This window comes from Salmo salar, chromosome 09 (genome assembly GCF_965601325.2).
Source record: "Salmo salar chromosome 09, fSalSal1, whole genome shotgun sequence".
Classification (NCBI taxonomy): Eukaryota; Metazoa; Chordata; class Actinopteri; order Salmoniformes; family Salmonidae; genus Salmo; species Salmo salar.
In genome coordinates, this window is record NC_138299.1 from 63,689,628 (window position 1) to 63,714,819 (window position 25,192).

At 43.8% G+C, this 25,192-nt stretch overlaps 1 protein-coding gene across 1 annotated transcript in view; it reads right to left on the minus strand.

Annotated features, from left to right (window-relative positions):
* Positions 1-1,548: 1,548 nt before the first annotated feature.
* The window catches only part of LOC106611537 (GPI ethanolamine phosphate transferase 2, catalytic subunit-like), a 145,631-nt gene continuing 121,987 nt past the window's right edge, over positions 1,549-25,192 (minus strand). The window contains 1 exon segment of the mRNA XM_082955571.1: positions 1,549-2,871. Within this exon segment, the coding sequence (XP_082811697.1) occupies positions 2,649-2,871 (223 nt within the window). The 3' untranslated portion in view covers positions 1,549-2,648.

Consider the following 25,192-nt stretch of genomic DNA (forward strand, 5'->3'; position numbering starts at 1 on the left):
GGATGGTCTCCTGAGAGATCTCCTCCCAGACCTGGACTAAAGCATCCACCAACTCCTGGACAGTCTGTGGTGCAACGTGGCGTTGGTGGATGGAGCGAGACATGATGTCCCAGATGTGCTCAATTGGATTCAGGTCTGGGGAACGGGCGGGCCAGTCCATAGCATCAATGCCTTCCTCTTGCAGGAACTGCTGACACACTCCAGCCACATGAGGTCTAGCATTGTCTTGCATTAGGAGGAACCCAGGGCCAACCGCACCAGCATATGGTCTCACAAGGGGTCTGAGGACCTCATCTCGGTACCTAATGGCAGTCAGGCTACCTCTGGCGAGCACATGGAGGGCTGTGTGGCCCCCCAAAGAAATGCCACCCCACACCATGACTGACCCACTGCCAAACCGGTCATGCTGGAGGATGTTGCAGGCAGCAGAATGTTCTCCACGGCGTCTCCAGACTGTCACGTCTGTCACATGTGCTCAGTGTGAACCTGCTTTCATCTGTGAAGAGCACAGGGCGCCAGTGGCGAATTTGCCAATCTTGGTGTTCTCTGGCAAATGCCAAACGTCCTGCACGGTGTTGGGCTGTAAGCACAACCCCCACCTGTGGACGTCGGGCCCTGATACCACCCTCATGGAGGCTGTTTCTGACCGTTTGAGCAGACACATGCACATTTGTGGCCTGCTGGAGGTCATTTTGCAGGGCTCTGGCAGTTCTCCTCCTGCTCCTCCTTGCACAAAGGCAGAGGTAGCGGTCCTGCTGCTGGGTTGTTGCCCTTCTACGTCCTCCTCCACGTCTCCTGATGTACTGGCCTGTCTCCTGGTAGCGCCTCCATGCTTTGGACACTACGCTGACAGACACAGCAAACCTTCATGCCACAGCTCGCATTGATGTGCCATCCTGGATGAGCTGCACTACCTGAGCCACTTGTGTGGGTTGTAGACTCCGTCTCATGCTACCACTAGAGTGAAAGCACCGCCAGCATTCAAAAGTGACCAAAACATCAGCCAGGAAGCATAGGAACTGAGAAGTGGTCTGTGGTTACCACCTGCAGAACCACTCCTTTATTGGGGGTGTCTTGCTAATTGCCTATAATTTCCACCTGTTGTCTATTCCATTTGCACAACAGCATGTGAAATTTATTGTCAATCAGTGTTGCTTCCTAAGTGGACAGTTTGATTTCACAGAAGTGTGATTGACTTGGAGTTACATTGTGTTGTTTAAGTGTTCCCTTTATTTTTTTGAGCAGTGTATATAAAGTTGTGTGATTTGCTGCAATCTCATATGCTTATTTACCAGACTTGCAAACAGCTACAGTAATGTTATTATTGGACATTGAGAGCCCTTTATCAGAATATGGATCTCCGTTCAAGTTCTTCGCAAGATATCCAAACAGATTGTGTGACTGGAACTAACCGCTTTATACATTCAGTATTCACAAGATTTTCCTAGGGGATATCTTCATAAATGTAAAAAAAAAAACACTTTAATTGTATTTACATTAAGCAATTTGTAAGTTTATTTTGTTATGTAATTTCATTAGTGTGCCAGGGCAAGGCCTCCCAATTGCCAATGATTAGATTTCACAAGTCTGGCAGAAGTAGGTAAGAAATCAAATTGTCGATTGGCGTACATAAACCTTTTTTAACATTAGAAATCAAACGAGCAATACAGAAATATAAGTGAAATATTGCCTCAGACACTACATCTATTTATCAAAAGATAACCACTTTTAGATGGAAAATGTATATCACTTTACCCAACAACAATGAACCTTTATCCCCACACAGCGTCTAAATCTAAATTCTCTTTTGATTAACGGCATTCACTCAGAATCAATTCTCATCTGAATATTAGTAATAATCCACTGTATTAACAAAGCGTTGACTGAATTTCAATATATTCCCCGAGAGTAAAAAAAATGATATATACATATATGCCTAAAAGTAAATTTGGAGGAAAGTATGGCTTGTTATTAGCTTGGAGCAGATCTATACCAACTACAAAGGGAATCCATTCAACTCAGTTAGTTAATTGAACAGATGGAAAATACAGACCGGTTGGAAAGCATATCGACAAAGTCCCTGTGCTGATAATGTGGTCACTGTATTGATTAAAGTGCATGGAGGAAATACAGTATAATGCAACTGGCATAAAGCACTACAGAGAAACGGTGGTCAATAGAAGTACTTACTAGTCTACGGAAACAAAACAGACAATAACACATAAACATTTTTAAAAAATGAATACAAATCCAATTTCAAGGGACTTACAGTATACCTTCACGATTGCGCTTTTGACACATTCAAATTAAATAATTAATTAATTTACCTTTCATGTTCACCTCTGCTCAATAAACACCACAACAGACTTCAGTAGAACCAACCAACACATCAAAATAATAATCTTACTAAATAAGTTTTGTTTTAGACCATAGAGAAAATATTTTGCTTTCCAAAAGGTGAATGCTGCTGTCCTAGAACTCCAGCGCAGGGGACAGTACATTCATACCTACTCCTCCGGGGTGTAGTAGGGCATCCAGAAGTCAACGAGGACAGTATCAGGACCACCCATTATCACAGTATTTGCACTTTGGCCCTTCTCCTTAACCCCTCTTCCTGGAAGCTGAGAGTCCTCGGAGACGTGGGGTCCCTAGGGCCTGCTGGGGCTGTGGCTCTGCTCCATGGTGATGAAGAAGAGGAAAATTGCGGCGGTGAGCAGTGTGTGCATGGACTCATAGAGCAGCTTGGGCGAGAAGACGCTCCAGATAAAGAGGTGGTAGCGCAGAGCCGTGACCAGCACCACGTAGGCTGCCGCCGGCACGGAGCGCAGCAGGGCCAAGCAGTAGCAGCCATGGCCGACCGCCACTGAGCTCCTGGAGAGAGAAGGAGAGGTAGAGGGGGATATGGGAGAGGGTGAAGAGATACAATGGGAGAGAAGGGAGAGAAATTGATTTGAATCTCATTTGGTTGTCAGAACAATGGAAAAACAGATGCCATGAGCAGTCAAAAAAACCACAAATGTGCACCTGACAAAAATAAATAAATACTGCATGGGACATCACAGGATTGGAGGTTCGCATCTCATAGGTCACGTTTTAACACCATGTGTACATTCAACCTCCACATCTAAAGTACTTGATAGAAAACAAACGCTATTGAACTCCTGGACTCATAGACAGAGCCTATTGCAATTATCTTAGCCTTGAGGCACATGCTTTCATCAGCATTTCTTCCTGAGGACTTGTATCTCGGCCTTCTCAATGCTTATGGTTGCTTTAGCCTACCATCGACTCTAACATGAAGATGGCCTTGGTACCTCTGAAAAGAATGTGATCTAATTGTCTATTCAGATAGGGCTGGATGGATGCCAGCGCATGTAGGACATATAGGATATGACCTTCCACGACAGCCTTTCAATTCAAATGAAAGGCAGATATGGTAGGAGAATTTCTCATTCAAAACAATCGGAAATACAGAGAAGTGTGTACAAGCTGCTTGCACACACTGTCTCTTCACACTCTTTTTTTCAACATTCGTTCTCTTTCACAAAAGCACACATGTGCACAAACCTGCACCCACAAACACGTGTGCGCGCATACACACGCACAAACACACACACACATTCACACACAGCATCTAAAAGCTCCTACGTCTGAATAGAGCCACAGCTCATTCCATATTCAGACTGGGATACTGCAGCCATGTAATCGCAAAGCTCTGGGGGAGGAAGTTCAAGCCTGGGAAGTCATCCCTCCCAAACAAATAAAGGCACGCTAAAGTACTGCACTGAGGCAGTGGGTGGTAGTTGTAGAAAACCCTTACAGTCCCTCTCCTGAACACTATCACTACAACACTTCTACCTAGTCCACTTCCTGTTTGATGTGGGTGTGTGCCTGTCTTGAGTGTGGTAATAAAGTGTGAATTGCATCCCTGTCTCCTACTGTTCCTTTCCGTCCTCTTACTGGGACACCGGGACAGTTGCACCTACTGTATATCTAAACCGGCACCTCTATCAGACACCACCACATGGTGGCACTCTTTTTCATTGTCTGGATAGATGCAATTGTCCTGGATTAGACCACTACTGACAGGATGCAGTTCATGCTGTATGCCATGCCCCAGACCAGGCGCACATGCCGGCGTGAATAGAAGGACTGGGGAGTCCAGCAGATCGAGGCCATAGAGAAGCCCCCCATGCGGATACTGTCCCCCTACTGCAACATTGTCACCATCAGGGACTGCACCTCTTGTCCTCGAGTACCACAGGATCGACCAACTGTGTCCTGTGTACCAGGTATTGCAGCAGCCTCGAATGGCTTGGGTGCCACGGCCACTGGTCCGGTCACCACTCACACATGTCAAGTGGCAACCGGCCCGCCAGCCAGTTCAGCTGCCACCTGGACTCCAGCATGTCCAGTGGTCACAAGAGCCCCAGGAGGTTCTTCAGCCAGTGCTCTCACCAGCTCCTTGGCACGTCAGGCACACACATTCACCAGGACTCCAGTATGTCCAGACAAATACGTAGCACGCTGCACTCCAGCAAACCATGCGGTCCCAACATGCCAGTCCGGCCAGCAGCTGCTAGAGTTAGAGCCAGGCCTGCCACCCAGACTGATGCCACGATGGATATCCATTCACACCCAGGTCGGCGCCGGAAGCAACCCAGCTCCCATAGCCAGTCCTTGAGCCAGCCAAGAAGTTACCAGAGCCTCAACCAGTCCTATCCAATGCGCTTCAGATGCCAAAACCGATGACAGAGGTGGAGCCAGACCTGTGACTGTCAGTGCTTGAGCCTGCCCCACGATGGCTACCGAGGCCCAAGTCTTCCAGCAGCTGGCTGAACTCCACTCCGCACCCCAGCCGGGGCCAACAAAAGCAGCACCTGAGCCAGTTGAGCCGTTGCCAGTGCTGCACCCTGCCCTATGACCAGCAGAGTTCAAAGAAGCAAAGACGATGCCAGAGCTGCAGCCCGACCAGCAGCCGCCAGTGATCCAACCTTATCAACCTGCAGGACCAGATTTGCAGCCACTGGTGCCCAAGCCACCACCTCAGACACTCCTGCTAGTGTCTCTCCTGGGCTAGACATGACCAGACTCAACTCCAGTGCTGGTCGCTACACTACCCTCTGCTCTTGCAGACCAGGTTGGCCTGGATCTAACACCCAAGCCGACTCCACAGTCAGAGTCCCAGTTGGCGTCCAATCCTTCACTATCTTTCCTGTACCTGCCAGCATCAGACCAGACCCCAGTTCTGGTCCTGATGTTCAATGCCGTCCCGCAGAACCAGTCCAGCACCAACCTGGGCCCATGACCAGACCGAGCACCAGCCCTGGGTCCAATGTCTGACCCTGTCCTGGACCTGTCGGCCGACTCAGCTCCAGTCATATGTCTGCCATCCATTCCTGCCTGCTGACGCCTCAGTACCAGATTCAGTGCCAGCCCTGGATCCACCTCCTGGACCAGATGTAGACCGGCCTCGGGCTCTGGACCTGGATAACCATCCAGGACCTGTGGGACTCTCAGCACTCTCTCCCTGTCCCTATCAAGTATGCCTAGCCTGCCTCAGTGGGATGGACATTATGGACATTATGAGTGCCTTGTCCCTTACTGACCATGGGGTGAAGGATTGAAGGATCCAAAGGCATAACGCGTGAGCGTAAAATAAGAGACAAAAAGTCAAATAGTTCCATTACCGTTTGTAGAAACATGTCAAACGATGTTTACAATCAATCCTTAGGGTCTTTTTAACATAAAACGTTGATAATTTTCCAACCGGACAATAGCGTATTCATTACAGAACAAAAAGAATGAGCAGCGCGCCAAACGTGCCTGCGCACTAAACAACTCACTGGTCCCAGGCAGTCCACTGATAGACTGAGCTCCTATTCTCTGCCCAGTAACAGGAGACGCATGAAACAAGTTTCTAAAGGCTGTTGATAGCCAATGGAAGCCTTAGGAAGTGCAAAATGACCCCACAGACACTGTAGTTTGAACAGGGATAGATAGAAGAACTACAAATCACTTCCTGGTTGGATTTTTCTCAGGTTTTTGCCTGCCATATGAGTTCTGTTATACTCACAGACATCATTCAAACAGTTTTAGAAACTTCAGAGTGTTTTCTATCCAAATCTACTAATAATATGCATATCTTAGTTTCTGGGAGTGAGTAGGAGGCAGTTTACTCTGGGCACGTCAGTCATCCAAGCGACTCAATACTGCCACCATCCATAAGAAGTTAAAGGACCCCCAAACGTGAGAGACATTGTGGTTAAATCTGATTTCCCACCAGAGAAAAGGGAAACTTTATTGGACAAGGTTCCGGAGGGTAATTACAAATGTGGCCAATGTCCTCAATGCAGCTTCATGTACAAACGCAACTCATTTACCCACCCCCGCACAGGACAAATATTTAAGATCAAGGGCCTGATTACCTGCATGTCCTCCAATGATATTTACATGTTGAAATGTTCTTGTGGTCTGTCTTACATAGGGAAAACCCATAGAAGCCTCAAGACATGGGTCAGTGAGCACCGCAACAATGTGTAAGGGCTATTTTACCAAGAAGGAGAGTGATGGAGTGCTGCATCAGATGACCTGGCCTCCACAATCCCCGACCTCAACCAAATTGAGATGGTTTGCGATGAGTCAGACCGCAGAGTAAAGGAAAAGCAGCCAACAAGTCTTGGCGGACAGAAGACACAGCTGAAGACACACATTCCCAGTGCAGTCAATGCTACCTGCTACATAGGCAGCATGAGCAGCACTCAACACATGCCTGGAGGCTTGTGTGCCTGGAGCGTATATTTAATCTCAGAGTTTATTTCCTATGAAGAAACTCTTGTCTCTGAAGAGTACACTACACGCATAATACAGCAACTTGTCATATGCCTCTGGTGTAAAAACAGAGACAGTACCAGTCAAAAGTTTAGACACCTACTCCTGCAAGGATTATTTCTTTATTTGTACCATTTTCTACATTGTAGAATAATAGTGAAGACATCAAAACTATGAAATATCACATATGTAATCTTGTAGTAACCAAAAAAGTGTTAAACAAATAAAAATATATTATATTTGAGATTCTTCAAAGTAGCCTCAAACCATCAAGCACTATGATGAAACTGGCTCTCATGAGTACCACCACAGGAAAGGAAGACCCAGAGTTACCTCTGCTACAGAGAATAAGTATATTGGAGTTACAAGTCTCAGAAATTGCAGCCCAAATAAATGTTTCACAGAGTTCAACTAACAGACACATCTCAACATCAACTGTTCAGAAGAGACTGTGTGAATCTGGCCTTCATGGTCGAATTGCTGCAAAGAAACCACTACTGAAGGACACCAATAAAAATAAGAAACTTCCTTAGGCCAAGAAACACAAGCAATGGACATTAGACCGGTGAAAATCTGTCCTGTGGTCTGATGAGTCCAAATTTGAGATTTTTGGTTCTAACTGCCGTGTCTTTGTGAGACGCAGAGTAGGTGAACAGATGATCTCTGCATGTGTGGTTCCCACCGTGAAGCATGGTGGAGGAGGTGTGATGGTGTGGGGGTGCTTTGATGGTGACACTGTCAGTGATTTATTTTGAATTCACGGCACACTTAGCTAGCATGGCTACCACAGCATTCTGCAGCGATACGCCATCCCATCTGGTTTGCGCTTAGTCGGACTATAATTCGTTTTTCAACAGGACAGTGACCTAAAACACACCTCCAGGCTGTGTAAGGGCTATTTGACCAAGAAGGAGAGTGATGGAGTGCTGCATCAGATGACCTGGCCTCCACAATCACCTGACCTCAACCCAATTGAGATGGTTTGCGATGAGTTGGACCACAGAGTGAAGGAAAAGCAGCCAACAAGTGCTCAGCATTTGTGGAAACTCCTTCAAGACTGTTGGAAAAGTATTCTAGGTGAGGCTGGTTGAGAGAATGTCAAGAGTGTGCAAAGCTGTCATCAAGTCAAAGGTGGCTACTTTGAAGAATGTCAAATATAACATATATTTTAATTTGTTTAACACTTTTTTGGTTACTACATGATTCCATATGTGTTATTTCATAGTTTGATGCGTTCACTATTATTCTACAAGTATGAAAATAGCAAAAATAAAGAAAAACCCTTGAATGAGTAGGTGTGTCCAAACTTTTGACTGGTACTGTATACTAAAATGAAAACAATGCCTTCCAATATGGAGAAAGTTATCGTGTTTTGTTTAAAACCTTGCAATAGGGGAAAAAGCAGAATGTTGTTTGAGAGTGACCCGTGTGTATAAGTAGTAGATTGAGAAGGTCTTCCTATTGGGAAATAGGGAGTTCTAGTTGAAGGAAACAGATTATGGAGACTAGTGAAAGTAACAAAGTGAATGGTAATTGGCTTTCAAATAGCAATCCAATAATGCAATATTTTAGTAATTTGAAGAAGCAAGACAGGGATTGAGCATTGCAATTTAAATAGAGGCCGCTCACTCTTAAATAGAGGCCGCCTGGTCCACTGCTCTCGTGTTTAAGTCATCTGTTGTTTGTGATTTAAGATAAGTTTCCTGTGGAACAATGTATACCCACCAATACACACTGACACAGTGGGGAAATTAGGGACAGTGTACAGAATTGTATATCAATGCAACAGGTCAAAAAGATTAAGATTAGAAGAGAGTTGTTTACTTTAGAAGGTGCCCAATTCAGCTTTACGGGACACAGTATCATCTGATGTGTCTGAAGTATAATTCTGTGAACTTGATTATATTTATTTTCTTTCTTCCAGGACTGATGGAATATCCGCTCCCTTTGAAAGGCTTCCTTAGGCAGGTGCCTTAAGAGAGCAGTTAAAAGTACCCGGATCTAGCTGTGAAGGGACCTCCCAAATGAAGCGTTTACTATGGTCCTTCACCACTTTTACCGTGAGACCTGAGGCCGAGCCAGCAACCTGAACACAGCAATCAGTTGAAGCTATCAACTGCCTTTTCACTCATGCCTTTTCTCACTGGAGTGCGACATGAGTCCACGTGCAGTGAGCATGGAGAGGGATCCCTTCCAAACCCATCAAATCAAATTTTATTTGTCACATGTGCCGAATACAACAGGTGTAGACCTTAAAGTGAAATGCTTACTTACAAGCCCTTAACCAACAATGCAGTTAAGAAAAATAAGTATTTACTAAAATAAACTGAAGTTAAAAAATCTAAAATAAAGGAGCAACAATAAAATAACAGTAGGGGGTACCGGTAAAGAGTCAATGTGTGGGGGCACAGGTCAATCGAGGTAATTGAGGTAGAGGTAAAGTGACTATGCATGGTTAATATATAGGGTGCAGCAGTAGCGGAAATATGGGGGTGGGGGGAGACAATGCAAATAGTCCAGGTAGCCATTTGATTGGCTGTTCAGGAGTCTTACGGCTTGGGGGTAGAAGCTGTTAAGAAGACTTTTGGACCTAGATCTGGCACTCCGGTACCGCTTGCCATGCGGTAGCAGAGCGAACAGTCTGACTAGGGTGGCTGGAGTCTTTGGCAATGTTTAGGGCCTTCCTCTGACAATGCCTGGTATAGAGGTCCTGGATGGCAGGAAGCTTGGCCCCAGTGACGTACTGGACCGTACACACTACCATCTGCAGTGCCTTGCCGTCAGAGGCCGAGCAGTTGCCATACCAGGCGGTGATGCAAACAGTCAGGATGCTCTCGATGGTGCAGCTGTAGAACTTTTTGAGGATCTGAGGACCCATGCCAAATCTTTTCAGTCTCCTGAGGGGGAAAGGCATTGTCATGCCCTCTTCACGACTGCCTTGGTGTGTTTAGACCATGATAGTTGGTGATGTGGACAACAAGGAACTTGAAGCTCTCAATCTGCTCCACTACAGCCCCATCGTTGAGAATGGGGGCGTGCTCGGTCCTCCTTTTCCTGTAGTCTACAATCATTTCATTTGTCATGATCACGTTGAGGGAGAGGTTGTTATCCTGGCACCACATTGCCAGGTCTCTGACCGCCTTATAGGCTGTCTCATTGTTGTCTGTGATCATCGGCAAACTTAATTGTGGTGTTGGAGTCGTGCTTGGCCATGCAGTCATGGGTGAACAGGGAGTACAGGAGGGGACTGAGGGGCCCCCCTGAGGGGCCCCCATGTTGAGGATCAGTGGGGCAGATGTCTTATTATCTACCCTTACCACCTGGGGGCGGCCTGTCAGGAAGTCCAGGATCCAGTTGCAGAGGGAGGTGTTTAGTCCCAGGGTCCTTAGCTTAGTGATTAGCTTTGAGGGCACTATGGTGTTAAACGCTGAGCTGTAGTCAATGAATAACATTCTCACATACAGTGGGGCAAAAAAGTATTTAGTCAGCCACCAATTGTGCAAGTTCTCCCACTTAACCTCTATGGGCTAGGCGGGACGAATTCGTCCCACCTACGTAACAGCCACTTGAAGCCTGTGGCGCGATTTTCAAAACCTTAAAAATCCTATTACTTCAATTTCTCAAACATATGACTATTTTACAGCTATTTAAAGACAAGACTCTCGTTAATCTAACCACACTGTCCGATTTCAAAAAGGCTTTACAACGAAAGCAAAACATTAGATTATGTCAGCAGAGTACCAATCCAGAAATAATCAGACACCCATTTTTCAAGCTAGCATATAATGTCACAAAAACCCAGAAGACAGCTAAATGCAACACTAACCTTTGATGATCTTCATCAGATGACAACCCTAGGACATTATGTTATACAATACATGCATGTTTTGTTCAATCAAGTTCATATTTATATCAAAAACCAGCTTTTTACATTAGCATGTGACGTTCAGAACTAGCATACCCCCCGCAAACTTCCGGGGAATTCGCAAAAATTTTACTAAATTACTCACGATAAACGTTCACAAAAAGCATAACAATTATTTTAAGAATTATAGATACAGACCTCCTCTATGCACTCGATATGTCCGATTTTAAAATAGCTTTTTGGTGAAAGCACAATATTCTAAGTACATAGCCCAGGCATCACGGGCTAGCTATTTAGACACACGGCAAGTTTAGCACTCACCATAATCATATTTACTATTATAAAAGTTTGATTACCTTTTGTTGTCTTCGTCAGAATGCACTCCCAGGACTGCTACTTCAATAACAAATGTTGGTTTGGTCCAAAATAATCCATCGTTATATCCGAATAGCGGCGTTTTGTTCGTGCGTTCCAGACACTATCCGAAATGGTAAAGAAGGGTCCCGCGCATGGCGCAATTCGTGACAAAAAAATTCTAAATATTCCATTACCGTACTTCGAAGCATGTCAACCGCTGTTTAAAATCAATTTTTATGCCATTTTCTCGTAGAAAAGCGATAATATTCCGACCGGGAATCTCCTTTTCGGCAAACAGAGGAAAAAATCACAAAGACGGGGGCGGTCAGGTCATGCGCCTAAGCCCAGAGTCCCTTGATTGGCCACTTGAGAAAGGCGATAATGTGTTTCAGCCTGGGGCTGGGATGACGACATTCAGGTTTTTCCCGGGCTCTGAGCGCCTATGGACGACGTAGGAAGTGTCACGTTAGAGCAGAGATCCTTAGTAAAAGATAGAGATGGCAAAGAAGTTCCAGAAATGGTCAGACAGGCCACTTCCTGTAAAGGAATCTCTCAGGTTTTGACCTGCCATTTGAGTTCTGTTATACTCACAGACACCATTCAAACAGTTTTAGAAACTTTAGGGTGTTTTATATCCATATGTAATAAGTATATGCATATTCTAGTTACTGGGTAGGAGTGGTAACCAGATTAAATCGGGTACGTTTTTTATCCAGCCGTGTCAATACTGCCCCCTAGCCCTAACAGGTTAAAAAGATGAGAGAGGCCTGTAATTTTCATCATAGGTACACTTCAACTATGACAGACAAAATGAGAAAAAGAATTCCGGAAAATCACATTGTAGGATTTTTAATGAATTTATTTACAAATTATGGTGGAAAATAAGTATTTGGTCAATAACAAAAGTTTATCTCAATACTTTGTTATATACCCTTTGTTGGCAATGACACAGGTCAAACGTTTCTGTAAGTCTTCACAAGGTTTTCACACACTGTTGATGGTATTTTGGCCCATTCCTCCATGCAGATCTCCTCTAGAGCAGTGATGTTTTGGGGCTGTCGCTGGGCAACACGGACTTTCAACTCCCTCCAAAGATTTTCTATGGGGTTGAGATCTGGAGACTGGCTAGGCCACTCCAGGACCTTGAAATGCTTCTTACGAAGCCACTCCTTCGTTGCCCGGGCGGTGTGTTTGGGATCATTGTCATGCTGAAAGACCCAGCCACGTTTCATCTTCAATGCCCTTGCTGATGGAAGGAGGTTTTCACTCAAAATCTCACGATACATGGCCCCATTCATTCTTTCCTTTACACGGATCAGTCGTCCTGGTCCCTTTGCAGAAAAACAGCCCCAAAGCATGATGTTTCCACCCCCATGCTTCACAGTAGGTATGGTGTTCTTTGGATGCAACTCAGCATTCTTTGTCCTCCAAACACGACGAGTTGAGTTTTTACCAAAAAGTTATATTTTGGTTTCATCTGACCAAATGACATTCTCCCAATCCTCTTCTGGATCATCCAAATGCTCTCTAGCAAACTTCAGATGGGCCTGGACATGTACTGGCTTAAGCAGGGGGACACGTCTGGCACTGCAGGATTTGAGTCCCTGGCGGCGTAGTGTGTTACTGATGGTAGGCTTTGTTACTTTGGTCCCAGCTCTCTGCAGGTCATTCACTAGGTCCCCCCGTGTGGTTCTGGGATTTTTGCTCGCCGTTCTTGTGATCATTTTGACCCCACGGGGTGAGATCTTGCTTGGAGCCCCAGATCAAGGGAGATTACCAGTGGTCTTGTATGTCTTCCATTTCCTAATAATTGCTCCCACAGTTGATTTCTTCAAACCAAGCTGCTTACCTATTGCAGATTCAGTCTTCCCAGCCTGGTGCAGGTCTACAATTTTGTTTCTGGTGTCCTTTGACAGCTCTTTGGTCTTGGCCATAGTGGAGTTTGGAGTGTGACTGTTTGAGGTTGTGGACAGGTGTCTTTTATACTGATAACAAGTTCAAACAGGTGCCATTAATACAGGTAACGAGTGAAGGACAGAGGAGCCTCTCAAAGAAGAAGTTACAGGTCTGTGAGAGCCAGAAATCTTGCTTGTTTGTAGGTGACCAAATACTTATTTTCTACCATAATTTGCAAATAAATTCATTAAAAACCCTACAATGTGATTTTCTGGATTTTTTTTCTCATTTTGTCTGTCATAGTTGACGTGTACCTATGATGAAAATTACAGGCCGCTCTCATCTTTTTAAGTGGGAGAACTTGCACAATTGGTGGCTGACTAAATACTTTTTTGCCCCACTGTATGTGCTCTTTTTGTCCACGTGGGAAAGGGCAGTGTGGAGTGCAATAGAGATTGCATCATCTGTGGATCTGTTTGGGGTGGTATGCACATTGGAGTGGGTCTAGGGTTTCTGGGATAATGGTGTTGATGTGAGCCATGACCAGCCTTTCAAAGCACTTCATGGCTACAGACATGGTTACCTTGGTGTTCTTGGGCACAGGGACTATGCTGATCTGCTTGAAACATGTTGGTATTACAGACTCGGTCACGGACAGGTTGAAAATGTCAGTGAAGACACTTGCCAGTTGGTCAGCACATTTTCAGAGTACACGTCCTGGTAATCCGTCTGGCCCCGCAGCCTTGTGAATGTTGACCTGTTTAAAGGTCTTACTCACATCGGCTATAGAGAGCGTGATCACACAGTCGTCCGGAACAGCTGATGCTCTCATGCATGCTTCAGTGTTGCTTGCCTCGAAGCGAGCATAGAAGTTATTTAGCTCGTCTGGTATGCTCGTGTCACTGGGCAATTTGCGGCTGTGCTTCCCTTTGTAGTCAGTAATAGCCACATCCGACGAGAATCTGAGGCGGTGTAGTACGACTCAATCTTAGTCCTGTATTGACGCTTTGCCTGTTTGATGGCTCGTCGGAGGGCATAGCGGATTTCTTATAAGCGTACGGGTTAAAGTCCCGCTCCTTGAAAGCGGCAGCTCTACCCTTTAGCTCTGTGCGGATGTTGCCGGTACTCCATGGCTTCTGGTTGGGGTATGTATGTACAGTGAGGGGAAATAAGTATTTGACCCCCTCTCAATCAGAAAGATTTCTGGCTCCCAGGTGTCTTTTATTCAGGTAACAAGCTGAGATTAGGAGCACACTCTTAACCTGTTAGGGCTAGGGGGCAGTATTTGCACGGCTGGATAAAAAAATGTCCCCGATTTAATCTGGTTACTAATCCTACCCAGTAACTAGAATATGCATATACTTATTATATATGGATAGAAAACACCCTAAAGTTTATAAAACTGTTTGAATGGTGTCTGTGAGTATAACAGAACTCATTTGGCAGGCAAAACCCTGAGACATTTTCTGACAGGAAGTGGATACCTGATGTGTTGTATTACCTTTAAACCTATGCCATTGAAAAACACAGGGGCTGAGGAATATTTTGGCACTTCCTATTGCTTCCACTAGATGTCACCAGCCTTTACAAAGTGTTTTGAGTCTTCTGGAGGGAGATCTGACCGAACAAGAGCCATGGAACGATGATGGCCCATTAGACACCTGGCGCGCGAGTTCATGTTGGGTACCCTCGTTCCAATACGTTATAAAAGAGAATGCATTCGTCCACCTTGAATATTATTCATGTTCTGGTTAAAAAAGGCCCTAATGATTTATGCTATACAACGTTTGACATGTTTGAACGAACGTAAATATATTTTTTCCCCTCGTTCATGAAGTGAAGTCCGGCGGGCTTAGATCATGTGCTAACAAGACGGAGATTTTTGGACATAAATGATGAGCTTTTTTGAACAAAACTACATTCGTTATGGACCTGTGATACCTGGAAGTGACATCTGATGAAGAGAATCAAAGGTAATGGATTATTTACATAGTATTTTCGATTTTAGATCTCCCCAACATGACGGCTAGTCTGTATCGCAACGCTTATTTTTCTGGGCGCAGTGCTCAGATTATTGCAAAGTGTGATTTCCCAGTAAGGTTATTTTTAAATCTGGCAAGTTGATTGCGTTCAAGAGATGTAAATCTATAATTCTTTAAATGACAATATAATATTTTACCAATGTTTTCTAATTTTAATTATTTAATTTGTGGTGCTGACTTGACTGCCGGTTATTGGAGGGAAACGATTTCCTCAACATCAATGCCATAGTAAAACGCTGTTTTTGGATATAAATATGAACTTGATAGAACTAAAAATGCATGCATTGTCTAACATAATGTCCTAGGAGTGTCATCTGATGGAGATTGTAAAAGGTTAGTGCATCATTTTAGCTGGTTTTATGGTTTTGGTGACCCTGTCTTTGAATTGACAAAACATTACACACAACGCTTGTAAATGTACTGTCCTAACATACTCTAAATTTATGCTTTCGCCGTAAAACCTTTTTGAAATCGTAAAACGTGGTTAGATTAAGGAGATGTTTATCTTTCAAAGGGTGTAAAATAGTTGTATGTTTGAAAAATTTGAATTTTGACATTTATTTGGATTCAAATTTGCCGCTCTTGAAATGCACCTGCTGTTGATGGAGTGCACCACGGGTGGGACGCTTGCGTCCCACCTAGCCCATAGAGGTTAAAGGGAGTGCTCCTAATCTCAGCTTGTTACCTGTATAAAAGACACCTGTCCACAGAAGCAATCAATCAATCAGATTCCACTCTCCACCATGGCCAAGACCAAAGAGCTCTCCAAGGATGTCAGGGACAAAATTGTAGACCTACACAAGGCTGGAATGGGCTACAAGACCATCGCCAAGCAGCTTGGTGAGAAGGTGACAACAGTTGGTGCGATTATTCGCAAATGGAAGAAACACAAAAGAACTGTCAACTCCCTTGGCCTGGGGCTCCATGCAAGATCACACCTCGTGGAGTTGCAATGATCATGAGAACGGTGAGGAATCAGCCCAGAACTACACGGGAGGATCTTGTCAATGAGCTCAAGGCAGCTGGGACCATAGTCACCAAGAAAACAATTGGTAACACACTACGCCGTGAAGGACTGAAATCCTGCAGCGTCCGCAAGGTCCCCCTGCTCAAGAAAGCACATATACATGCCCGTCTGAAGTTTGCCAATGAACATCTGTATGATTCAGAGGACAACTGGGTGAAAGTGTTGTGGTCAGATGAGACCAAAATGGAGCTCTTTGGCATCAACTCAACTCGCCGTGTTTGGAGGAGGAGGAATGCTGCCTATGACCCCAAGAACAACATCCCCACCGTCAAACATGGAGGTGGAAACATTATGCTTTGGGGGTGTTTTTCTGCTAAGGGGACAGGACAACTTCACCGCATCAAAGGGACGATGGGCGGGCCATGTACTGTCAAATCTTGGGTGAGAACCTTCCCTCAGCCAGGGCATTGAAAATGGGTCGTGGATGGGTATTCCAGCATGACAATGACCCAAAACACACGGCCAAGGCAACAAAGGAGTGGCTCAAGAAGAAGCACATTAAGGTCCTGGAGTGGCCTAGCCAGTCTCCAGACCTTAATCCCATTGAAAATCTGTGGAGGGAGCTGAAGGTTCGAGTTGCCAAACGTCAGCCTCAAAACCTTAATGACTTGGAGAAGATCTGCAAAGAGGACTGGGACAAAATCCCCCCTGAGATGTGTGCAAACCTGGTGGCCAACTACAAGAAACGTCTGACCTCTGTGATTGCCAACAAGGGTTTTGCCACCAAGTACTAAGTCATGTTTTGCAGTGGGGTCAAATACTTATTTCCCTCATTAAAATGCAAATCAATTTATAAAATTTTTGACATGCGTTGTTCTGGATTGTTTTTGTTATTCTGTCTCTCACTGTTCAAATAAACCTACCATTAAAATTATAGACTGATCATTTCTTTGTCAGTGGGCAAACGTACAAAATCAGCAGGGGATCAAATACTTTTTCCCCTCACTGTATGGTCACTCTTGGGACGACATCATTGATGCACTTATTGATGAAGCCAGGTCTCATGCTGCTGGTCTACTGGTAGGAAAATGGACAAGACATAATGGACTGTAAAGAACAGTGGCGGCTCAGGTGAGAGACATTATCAAGGGCTATCCACTTTGAACATGTGCCATTAGGAGGACAAACTGAAACACTATCTGAAGAAGAACATGAACAAACGCCAGAAGGATGAGTGCCGTGAAGGAGGGGGGTGGTCAACCGTGCCCGTAATTTATTTAGCTTATCCAAAATTGTTAATTTGGGGTATCAGGTTGATTGTGGAGGTCTGCACACTGTGAAATGTATAGTAATTTAGACTAAGAATGCATTGAGATACCATCCTGTCATTACCACAAATGGAGGCCATGATGAGTTAATTCTAGAAAAATAAGTTCAATTTAAATGTATATTCTGCCAGTGACAGTGTGAGGGTCTTACATTAAAGTGATAGAACCAACATGAAGCACTAAGGACTGTCATTCTAAATTTGGGTTGGATAATTCATCAATAGTTATAATAATGATTTGGAAAGGCGAGGCTTCTAGAGACAGAACTGTGCCCTAAAAAGTGAGGAAAGCCACATGATTGTAGCTTGAGCTAACCTTTCCCCAATCTCATTCTTATCAAGGTTGGTGTGAAACTGTTATAACGTGTTCTCTCTCATCCCTGTGAAATGCTATTAACATTTTATAAGGCGATCTGTGCCTCACTGGCTGATAAGAATTCAGCAGCTATCATGTTTTCTGTTCCTCCAGAGGATGGTGAAACTAATAAGCTGCCAACTCTGGATGAGCTCCCATTTCCCCCTATAGATACGGACGATGTGTAATGATTGAAGGTTGCTGTCATTTAACAAGAAATGTTAAACAACAGGGTTTTATGTTTTGACTAAGTTGATGTCCCAGGGCCAGTGAAAAACATGGGTCAATCCAAACCCAATTATGGTCAGATATGGAAATAATGGTTAACACAGATTTATTCAACTCTGAATATACAGATCCCTAGTGTGTGTGTATTTTTGATACTTTATTATGATTATAGTATAACCATACTAATTGGATTGTACAACCGAGAATGAAAGGCTTGAAATGATGAAGTCTTTTTTTCTGTGTTGATTTCCCTTAATTTAATAGGAGTATAGAAAATGTTGATATAGAAGCTCAAATCTAAATGCTTAATGATTATTATCACACAAGTGATAAGAGGATGGAATGTGATGGACATTTATACATGTGCTTTCTTATAACAAATGTCTGTGTTCTATTTATGTGCTGTTCTAATAACCAATTTCTGTGTTCATGCAAGTGACTGAACGAATCCTCACTTTTCAGTATCTGCAATTTGGCAGTACGCCCAGACCTTGTTTTGAAAATGAAAGATGTCTCAGCTTAGAGAGAAGAAGCCTTGTGAGGTATTGGTCTGCCACATGTTACGAACCAGTATTGGTCAGTCACATGAATGAAACAAAACGGTAATGATGAATTAATCATGCAAATATAACTTCTGTGTATAGCCGTAGAGCAGACAGCAGAGCTTCTGACAGACGTTCACTATGGTGCTGTCACGTCCTGACCAGCAGATGGAGCTGTTGTAGTAGTTTTGGGGTCAGGACGTGGCAGTCTTGTGTGTGTGATTGTTCTGTGTTGGTCTTGTGACTCCTGATCAGGAACAGCTGGGGATCGTTGTTCCTGATTGGGAGTCATATATGTAGGAGTATGTTTGTCACTTGGTTTTGTGGGTAGTTGTTTTTGCACTGCGTTGGTGAGCCTGCAAAACTGTTTAGTGTTGTGGTTATCATTTATTGTTTTGTCAAGTGGATGCTTTACTCTTTTTTTGTTAATTAAAATATGAGTATCCACAACTCCGCTGCATTTTGGTCTTCCCTGCAACACAACGAAGAATTTTGTGACAGGTGCATTAAGTTGGTTGGAATCTCTCCAGTGCGCTGTCAATAAACAATGACTAATATAAGATTGACTGAGTGTCCCTGTGTAAGAATTTCCACAACAGCAAATCCAGGTACTTTCCGCTGGAGTTATAGGCAAACTCATGGAAAACAGAAAAGAAAACGCTGCACATGCTCCCAGGTGATATTTATTTATAACAATGTTTCAACCCTTAGGTCTTCATCAGGCATCCATATCCCAGGTGGGGGGTGGAAGGTCCTATATGTGACCCGTTTCAAGAAACTAGGCGTATGTCGCGGGTCACTACTTCACAGGAGAGGCGTTTATACGTAAGCTTTTAAAAAAAATGTTTTTATCAAAATGTTTTTGGGGGTCATAAATGCCTTCTCGAACATGTGAACTTTCACATGCCTTAATAACAAACTTGTATGCCATCTGTAAATATGAATAAAATATTTCAATTTGTCTAGTTGTTTTTTTTTTTACAAGCCGTGTTTCGTTAAAGCCTATTTATTTTTGTTACAAGCCATGTTTCGTTAAAGGCTGTGTAAAGTTCATTTGTTTCAATGTACCGGTAGGCACCTGCGGCTTATTTATGATCAAAATATATATATTTTTTTAATTCAGTGGGTGCGGCTTATATTCAGGTACGCTCAATAGTCCGGAAATTACGGTACATGACCCATCAAGTTAGCCAGGTGTGTCTGACGGTGATTACGTCTGTCTATTGTATAATAACGGCAAAATATTTGTTTCTGGAATTTGTCTTTCAGCATCAGTAGAACACACCTGACTCTCTTCCACCAGTCATTCAAGGAGAATGGTCTAATGTCTCCCATCAAAAAGAGAGCTGGTCGAGGGCAAGCACAGCTTACATTGAAGCATGAGGACGAGTGGTGAACGTGATCAGCTACACAGAGGATAATGCAATAGTGTTATAAGGACGCCAGCCAGGACACAAACACTTTGGTGGAAAGCTGCTGCCATCCCATGTGACAAAAGCAGCAGTGTGGCGTCTCTACAAGGAATTGAACACTTGGTATGTAAAGCATAAACAACACGTTTTCATTATTTAACTGACCAACATGACTGGCACTACTTTTATTGATCTCACATTATTTCTGTATTTTCCAGAGGTACGTGTAGTCGGGCTGTGTGTTATCATTTTAACTTCCAGTTTCCAAGATGACGTTTCTGTATGCAGTGCTGCTGCTCTGCACATTTGTAGGTAAGTGAAACTTACATGATAATGATGCATTACAAAATGATATCACGTTTTACATTACATTTTCTTTTCATTAACCTATCTTAATGTTATTTTGTTGTTTGCAGGTGCACTATCCTTCTGACCCTATGCAGCCAGGTCCCATCTACTTCTTAACTCCTCGCAGGTGTGGCTTGTTTGGTGTCTGCTGTGAAGAAATACCACAAGTAGTCAACTAATTGATTGATGTAGGCATGTCATCCAGCAAAGGCAGCAGCGCAGTCACCAACTACATGCACCATTTCTTCACCAACTACGGAGTTGTGGAAACACGTGTGGACCTGAATTGTGATAGCTGCAGTGGCCAAAACAAGAACAATTTGGTGCTCTGGTATTGTGCCTGGCGGACCATGCACAAGCTCCACCACAGTCTGGACCTTCACTTCCTGATCACAGGCCACACCAAGTTTGCCCCCGACTGGTGCTTCAGCCTCATCAAGCAGCGCTTCAGAAAGACCAGAGTGAACACTTTGTCTGAGATTTATTGGTGTTGTGAAGGACAGCACTGTGACAGGGGTCAACATCCCACAGCTGGTTGGACTGGAGGATGATACGGTGCTGGTGGAAAGCTATGGCTGGCAACAACACCTGACTCCGTACTTCAGGCCGCTGTCACAGTTCAAGCAGTACCAGCACTTCAGGTGAATATCCTTTTCAGGGCATTGTATGAGGTTGTTCTTCTTATCTAAACTTGGGAGATGAATTGATGTTGTGCAAGGTTGAAATGTCTTAATTCTTTTAGTTATTTCCTGTTTTACAGCTTCGATGCTCCGGAGCCTGGTGTTGTTGTCGCCAAGGAGCATTCTCAGTCGGGACCAGGTTTCAGCTGCTGCGCAACGCTGATCCTTCCTCCCATAGATGGTCTGCCTGTACAAGCACCACCTGGACTGGACACAGCTAGACACATTTATATTTTTGAGAAGATCAGGGAGTTTTGCGACGAAGAGGCTATGAACATCACATGCCCTGCACCAAAGTCAAGGGCAGGACAGAAACAGGCTCTCCGAATGTAGATTCCCTTGTTCATGCATGGTTCGGATGGATCAGTCATCAGTACTATCTGCAGTGCCTCTATTCACATGACTCTCTCCTAACACACACGCCATACACTGCTGCTATATTATTTATTTATCCTGCTGCTCAGCCACTTTACCTCTGATTGTGTGCATACAACTACTTCATCTATCACTATTGTTTGTGTACATACTGTATATTGACACTATCTATTTCTGATATTACTACTATATAAGTAACCATTTGGCAGTACCGTTTACACCTTCTGTAGAGACCCATCCACTTGGCAAGATGTGGCTGAGGGTTATAGCATTTCTTTCACATGACCCATCAATTCAGACAAGTGTGTCTGGGTAAGCGTCATCTAATATGTATTAAATATTTTTCTGGACACTCTGTTTACCTGGAATTTTTTGTTATTGTAGACTACTACCACTTTTAGTCTTAATCTTTACTACACGACCTCACATGTGAATCCTTAAAGAGATGGGCGGGGCTAGCTTAAAAGGGTGTGAACAATGCTGAATGGGTGTAGACAAAGGAGAGCTCTCCAGTAGGTACCAAAATATTCAAAGGCCATTTTCTCAAAAGTGAGTTTACAAGTTTGTCAACTTTCAAACCAGAATTACTTCTCCATTGTTCCTCAAATGCGGCAGGTAGCCTAGTGGTTAGAGCGTTGGGCCAGTAACCGAAAGGTTGCTAAACCGAATCCCCTGTTCCTAGGCCGTCATTGTAAATAAGAATTTGTTCTTAACTGACTTGCCTTGTTAAATAAAGGTAAAATAAAAAAATGCAGTGTATGATATACCATTTTGTAGCTCAGAGTCTCTACTTCTATCCATTGTAAAACACACAATTTCAAATGTTGCTACATAAGACCGATTTGAGCCGGTCGGTCACATATATAGGGGCAGTACTCAGTGACATCACTTCCTGACATGCAGAACAGGCCACATTTATCAGATATGTAATTAATCAAGGGATTCAGATTTTTCCACCTAATTTTATGCCTGACATCTACATGTTTTAACAGAATGCACAGGTGTCATGAAGAAAACTACGCATGATTACATAACAGAACTACATAACCAGTAGAAATACATTTGTCTTCTCTTTGCTGTGGTGGTCACATCTCTCATCTCTATACATCCCCATTCCTATGCCGCAGGAGACACCTGCCTGGCATCTGGCAAATTAGGTGTCTGTTAACACTAGAAATGAATGGCCTTTCAGTCTATAAGTATCCGCTAGAGAACGTTGCCGGGCATCCCCTTTAGCATACGCATCAGATGCATATCAACCTGCAAGATGCGCAAACATAAGCACCAAGGCTTGATAAATAGTGCATCAACAATTGTAAAGGATGAATTGCAATTATTAGTGGAAATATATCCATCTAAAAATACAACTAAAATAGTTAAGATAGACTCAAGGATATGTTTTGTTTAATTCCACAAAGTCCTAGTGAAAAATGTAAGCCTATAGCCTATTTTAGTTTCCCTTACAATAAAAACACTACAGTGTAATTCATTTGATCAAGTTTAATTGTAGATTCAACCAGTGACAACATTCATTCAGTGAGGAGAGAGACGCATGGGTACCAATGCCCTTTGGCACATTTGTCTTATTTAAAAAATTCTGACTGAGCAATATAAATATTTAGGAAAAGTCAGGGAAGGAGGAGGGCATCGCAATTTTTTGGGGCATTTTATTTTATTTTTTACAAAATCAGACGTCGGTGGCTGTTGGCCTAAGACAGTTCTAGTGTTAATGTCATGTCCTAGGCAAAGGTTTCTACCTGAAGAGGTAGTAATTGAAGGGCATCCCCTCTTTGGAAATGAGATCAGGCATTAGTAATGTGCTTCCAAGCCTGTCCCATACTCTCTCCCTCTCACTTTACTTCCTGTCCTCCTCTTGGGCTGGCTTTAGTATTCATCTGGTGCGCTACCTCTATCCTGACCCTATCCTCCAGGGAGCAGGATTAAAGAGGGATGACTGCTTGTAAAGGAGTGTGGGATACAGGATGTGCGTTAAGGGATACCACCTCTAGATCTCTGGAGCTAAAGAAGTTGAATTTACTGATCTTTAGAGAATTGCCCCCTTTTGACACTCAGAAACACAACCGTGGCAATGTGTTTGCACCATCTATTTTCCAATTGGGTGCAGTCTGCACAGATTTGACAAGGACATACAGTGCCTTCAGAAAGTATTCACACCACTTGACTTTTTACACATTTTGTTGTGCTACAGCCTCAATTTAAAATGGATTAAATATAGCTTTTTCTTTATCACTGGCCTACACACAATACCCCATAATGTCAAAGTGGAATTGTGTTTGAATTTTTTTTAATACTAATTAAAAAAACATTTAAAGCTGAAATGTGTTGTGTCAATCAGTATTCATCCCCTTTGTTATGGAAAGCCTAAATAAGTTCAGGAGTAAAAATTTGCTGAACATAGTGGTGGCTGCATCATGTTATGGGTATGCTTGTAATTGTTAAAGGACTGGGGAGTTTTTCAGGAGAAAAAAAAATGGAATGGATCTAAGCACAGACAAAATTCAGTCTGATACAGTCTGAATTCCCTTTTCAGCAGGACAATAACCTAGACAATAACCTAGAACACAAGGTCAACTCTACACTGGAGTTGCTTACCAAGAAGACAGTGAATGTTTGAGAGGTCAAGTTAAAGTTTTGACTTAAATCTACTTCAAAATCTATGGCAAGACCTGAAAATGGTTGTCTAGCAATGATTTGACAACCAATTTGACAGAGCTTGAAGAATTTTGAAAATAATAATGGGCAAATGTTACACAATCCAGTTGTGGAAAGCTCTTAGAGACTTACTCAGAAAGACCCACAGCTGTAATCGCTGCCAAAGGTGCTTCCCCTCTCTCCACTGGGATTCTCTGCCTCTAACCCTATTACTGGGGCTGAGTCACTGGCTTACTGGTGTTCTTCCATGCCGTCCCTAGGAAGGGTGCATCGCTTGAGTGGGTTGTGTCACTGACGTGGTTTTCCTGTCTGGGTTGGCGCCCCCCCTTGGGTTGTGCCGTGGCGGAGATCTTTGTGGGCTATACTCGGCCTTGTCTCAGGATGGTAAGTTGGTGGTTGAAGATATCCCTCTAGTGGTGTGGGGGCTGTGCTTTTGCAAAGTGGGTGGGGTTATATCCTGCCTGTTTGGCCCTGTCCGGGGGTATCATCGGATGGGGCCACAGTGTCTCCTGACCCCTCCTGTCTCAGCCTCCAGTATTTATGCTGCAGTAGTTTATGTGTCGGGGGGCTAGGGTCAGTCGGTTATATCTGGTGTGTTTCTCCTGTCTTATCCGGTGTCCTGTGTGAATTTAAGTATGCTCTCTCTAATTCTTTCTTTCTTTCTCTCTTTCTTTCTTTCTCTCTCTCGGAGGACCTGAGCCCTAGGACCATGCCTCAGGACTACCTGGCATGATGACTCCTTGCTGTCCCCAGTCCACCTGGCCGTGCTGCTGCTCCAGTTTCACCTGTTCTGCCTGCGGCCATGGAACCCTGACCTGTTTACCGGACGTGCTACCTGTCCCAGACCTGCTGTTTTCAATTCTCTAGAGACAGCAGGAGCGGTAGAGATACTTTCAATGATCGGCTATGAAAAGCCAACTGACATTTACTCTTGAGGTGCTGACTTGTTGCACCCTCGACAACTACTGTGATTATTATTATTTGACCATGCTGGTCATTTATGAACATTTGAACATATTGGCCATGTTCTGTTATAATCTCCACCCGGCACAGCCAGAAGAGGACTGGCCACCCCTCATAGCCTGGTTCCTCTCTAGGTTTCTTCCTAGGTTTTGGCCTTTCTAGGGAATTTTTCCTAGCCACCGTGCTTCTACACCTGCATTGCTTGCTGTTTGTGGTTTTAGGCTGGGTTTCTGTTCAGCACTTTGAGATATCAGCTGATGTAAGAAGGGCTATATAAATAAATTTGACTTACATTTACGTCATTTAGCAGACGCTATTATCCAGAGCGACT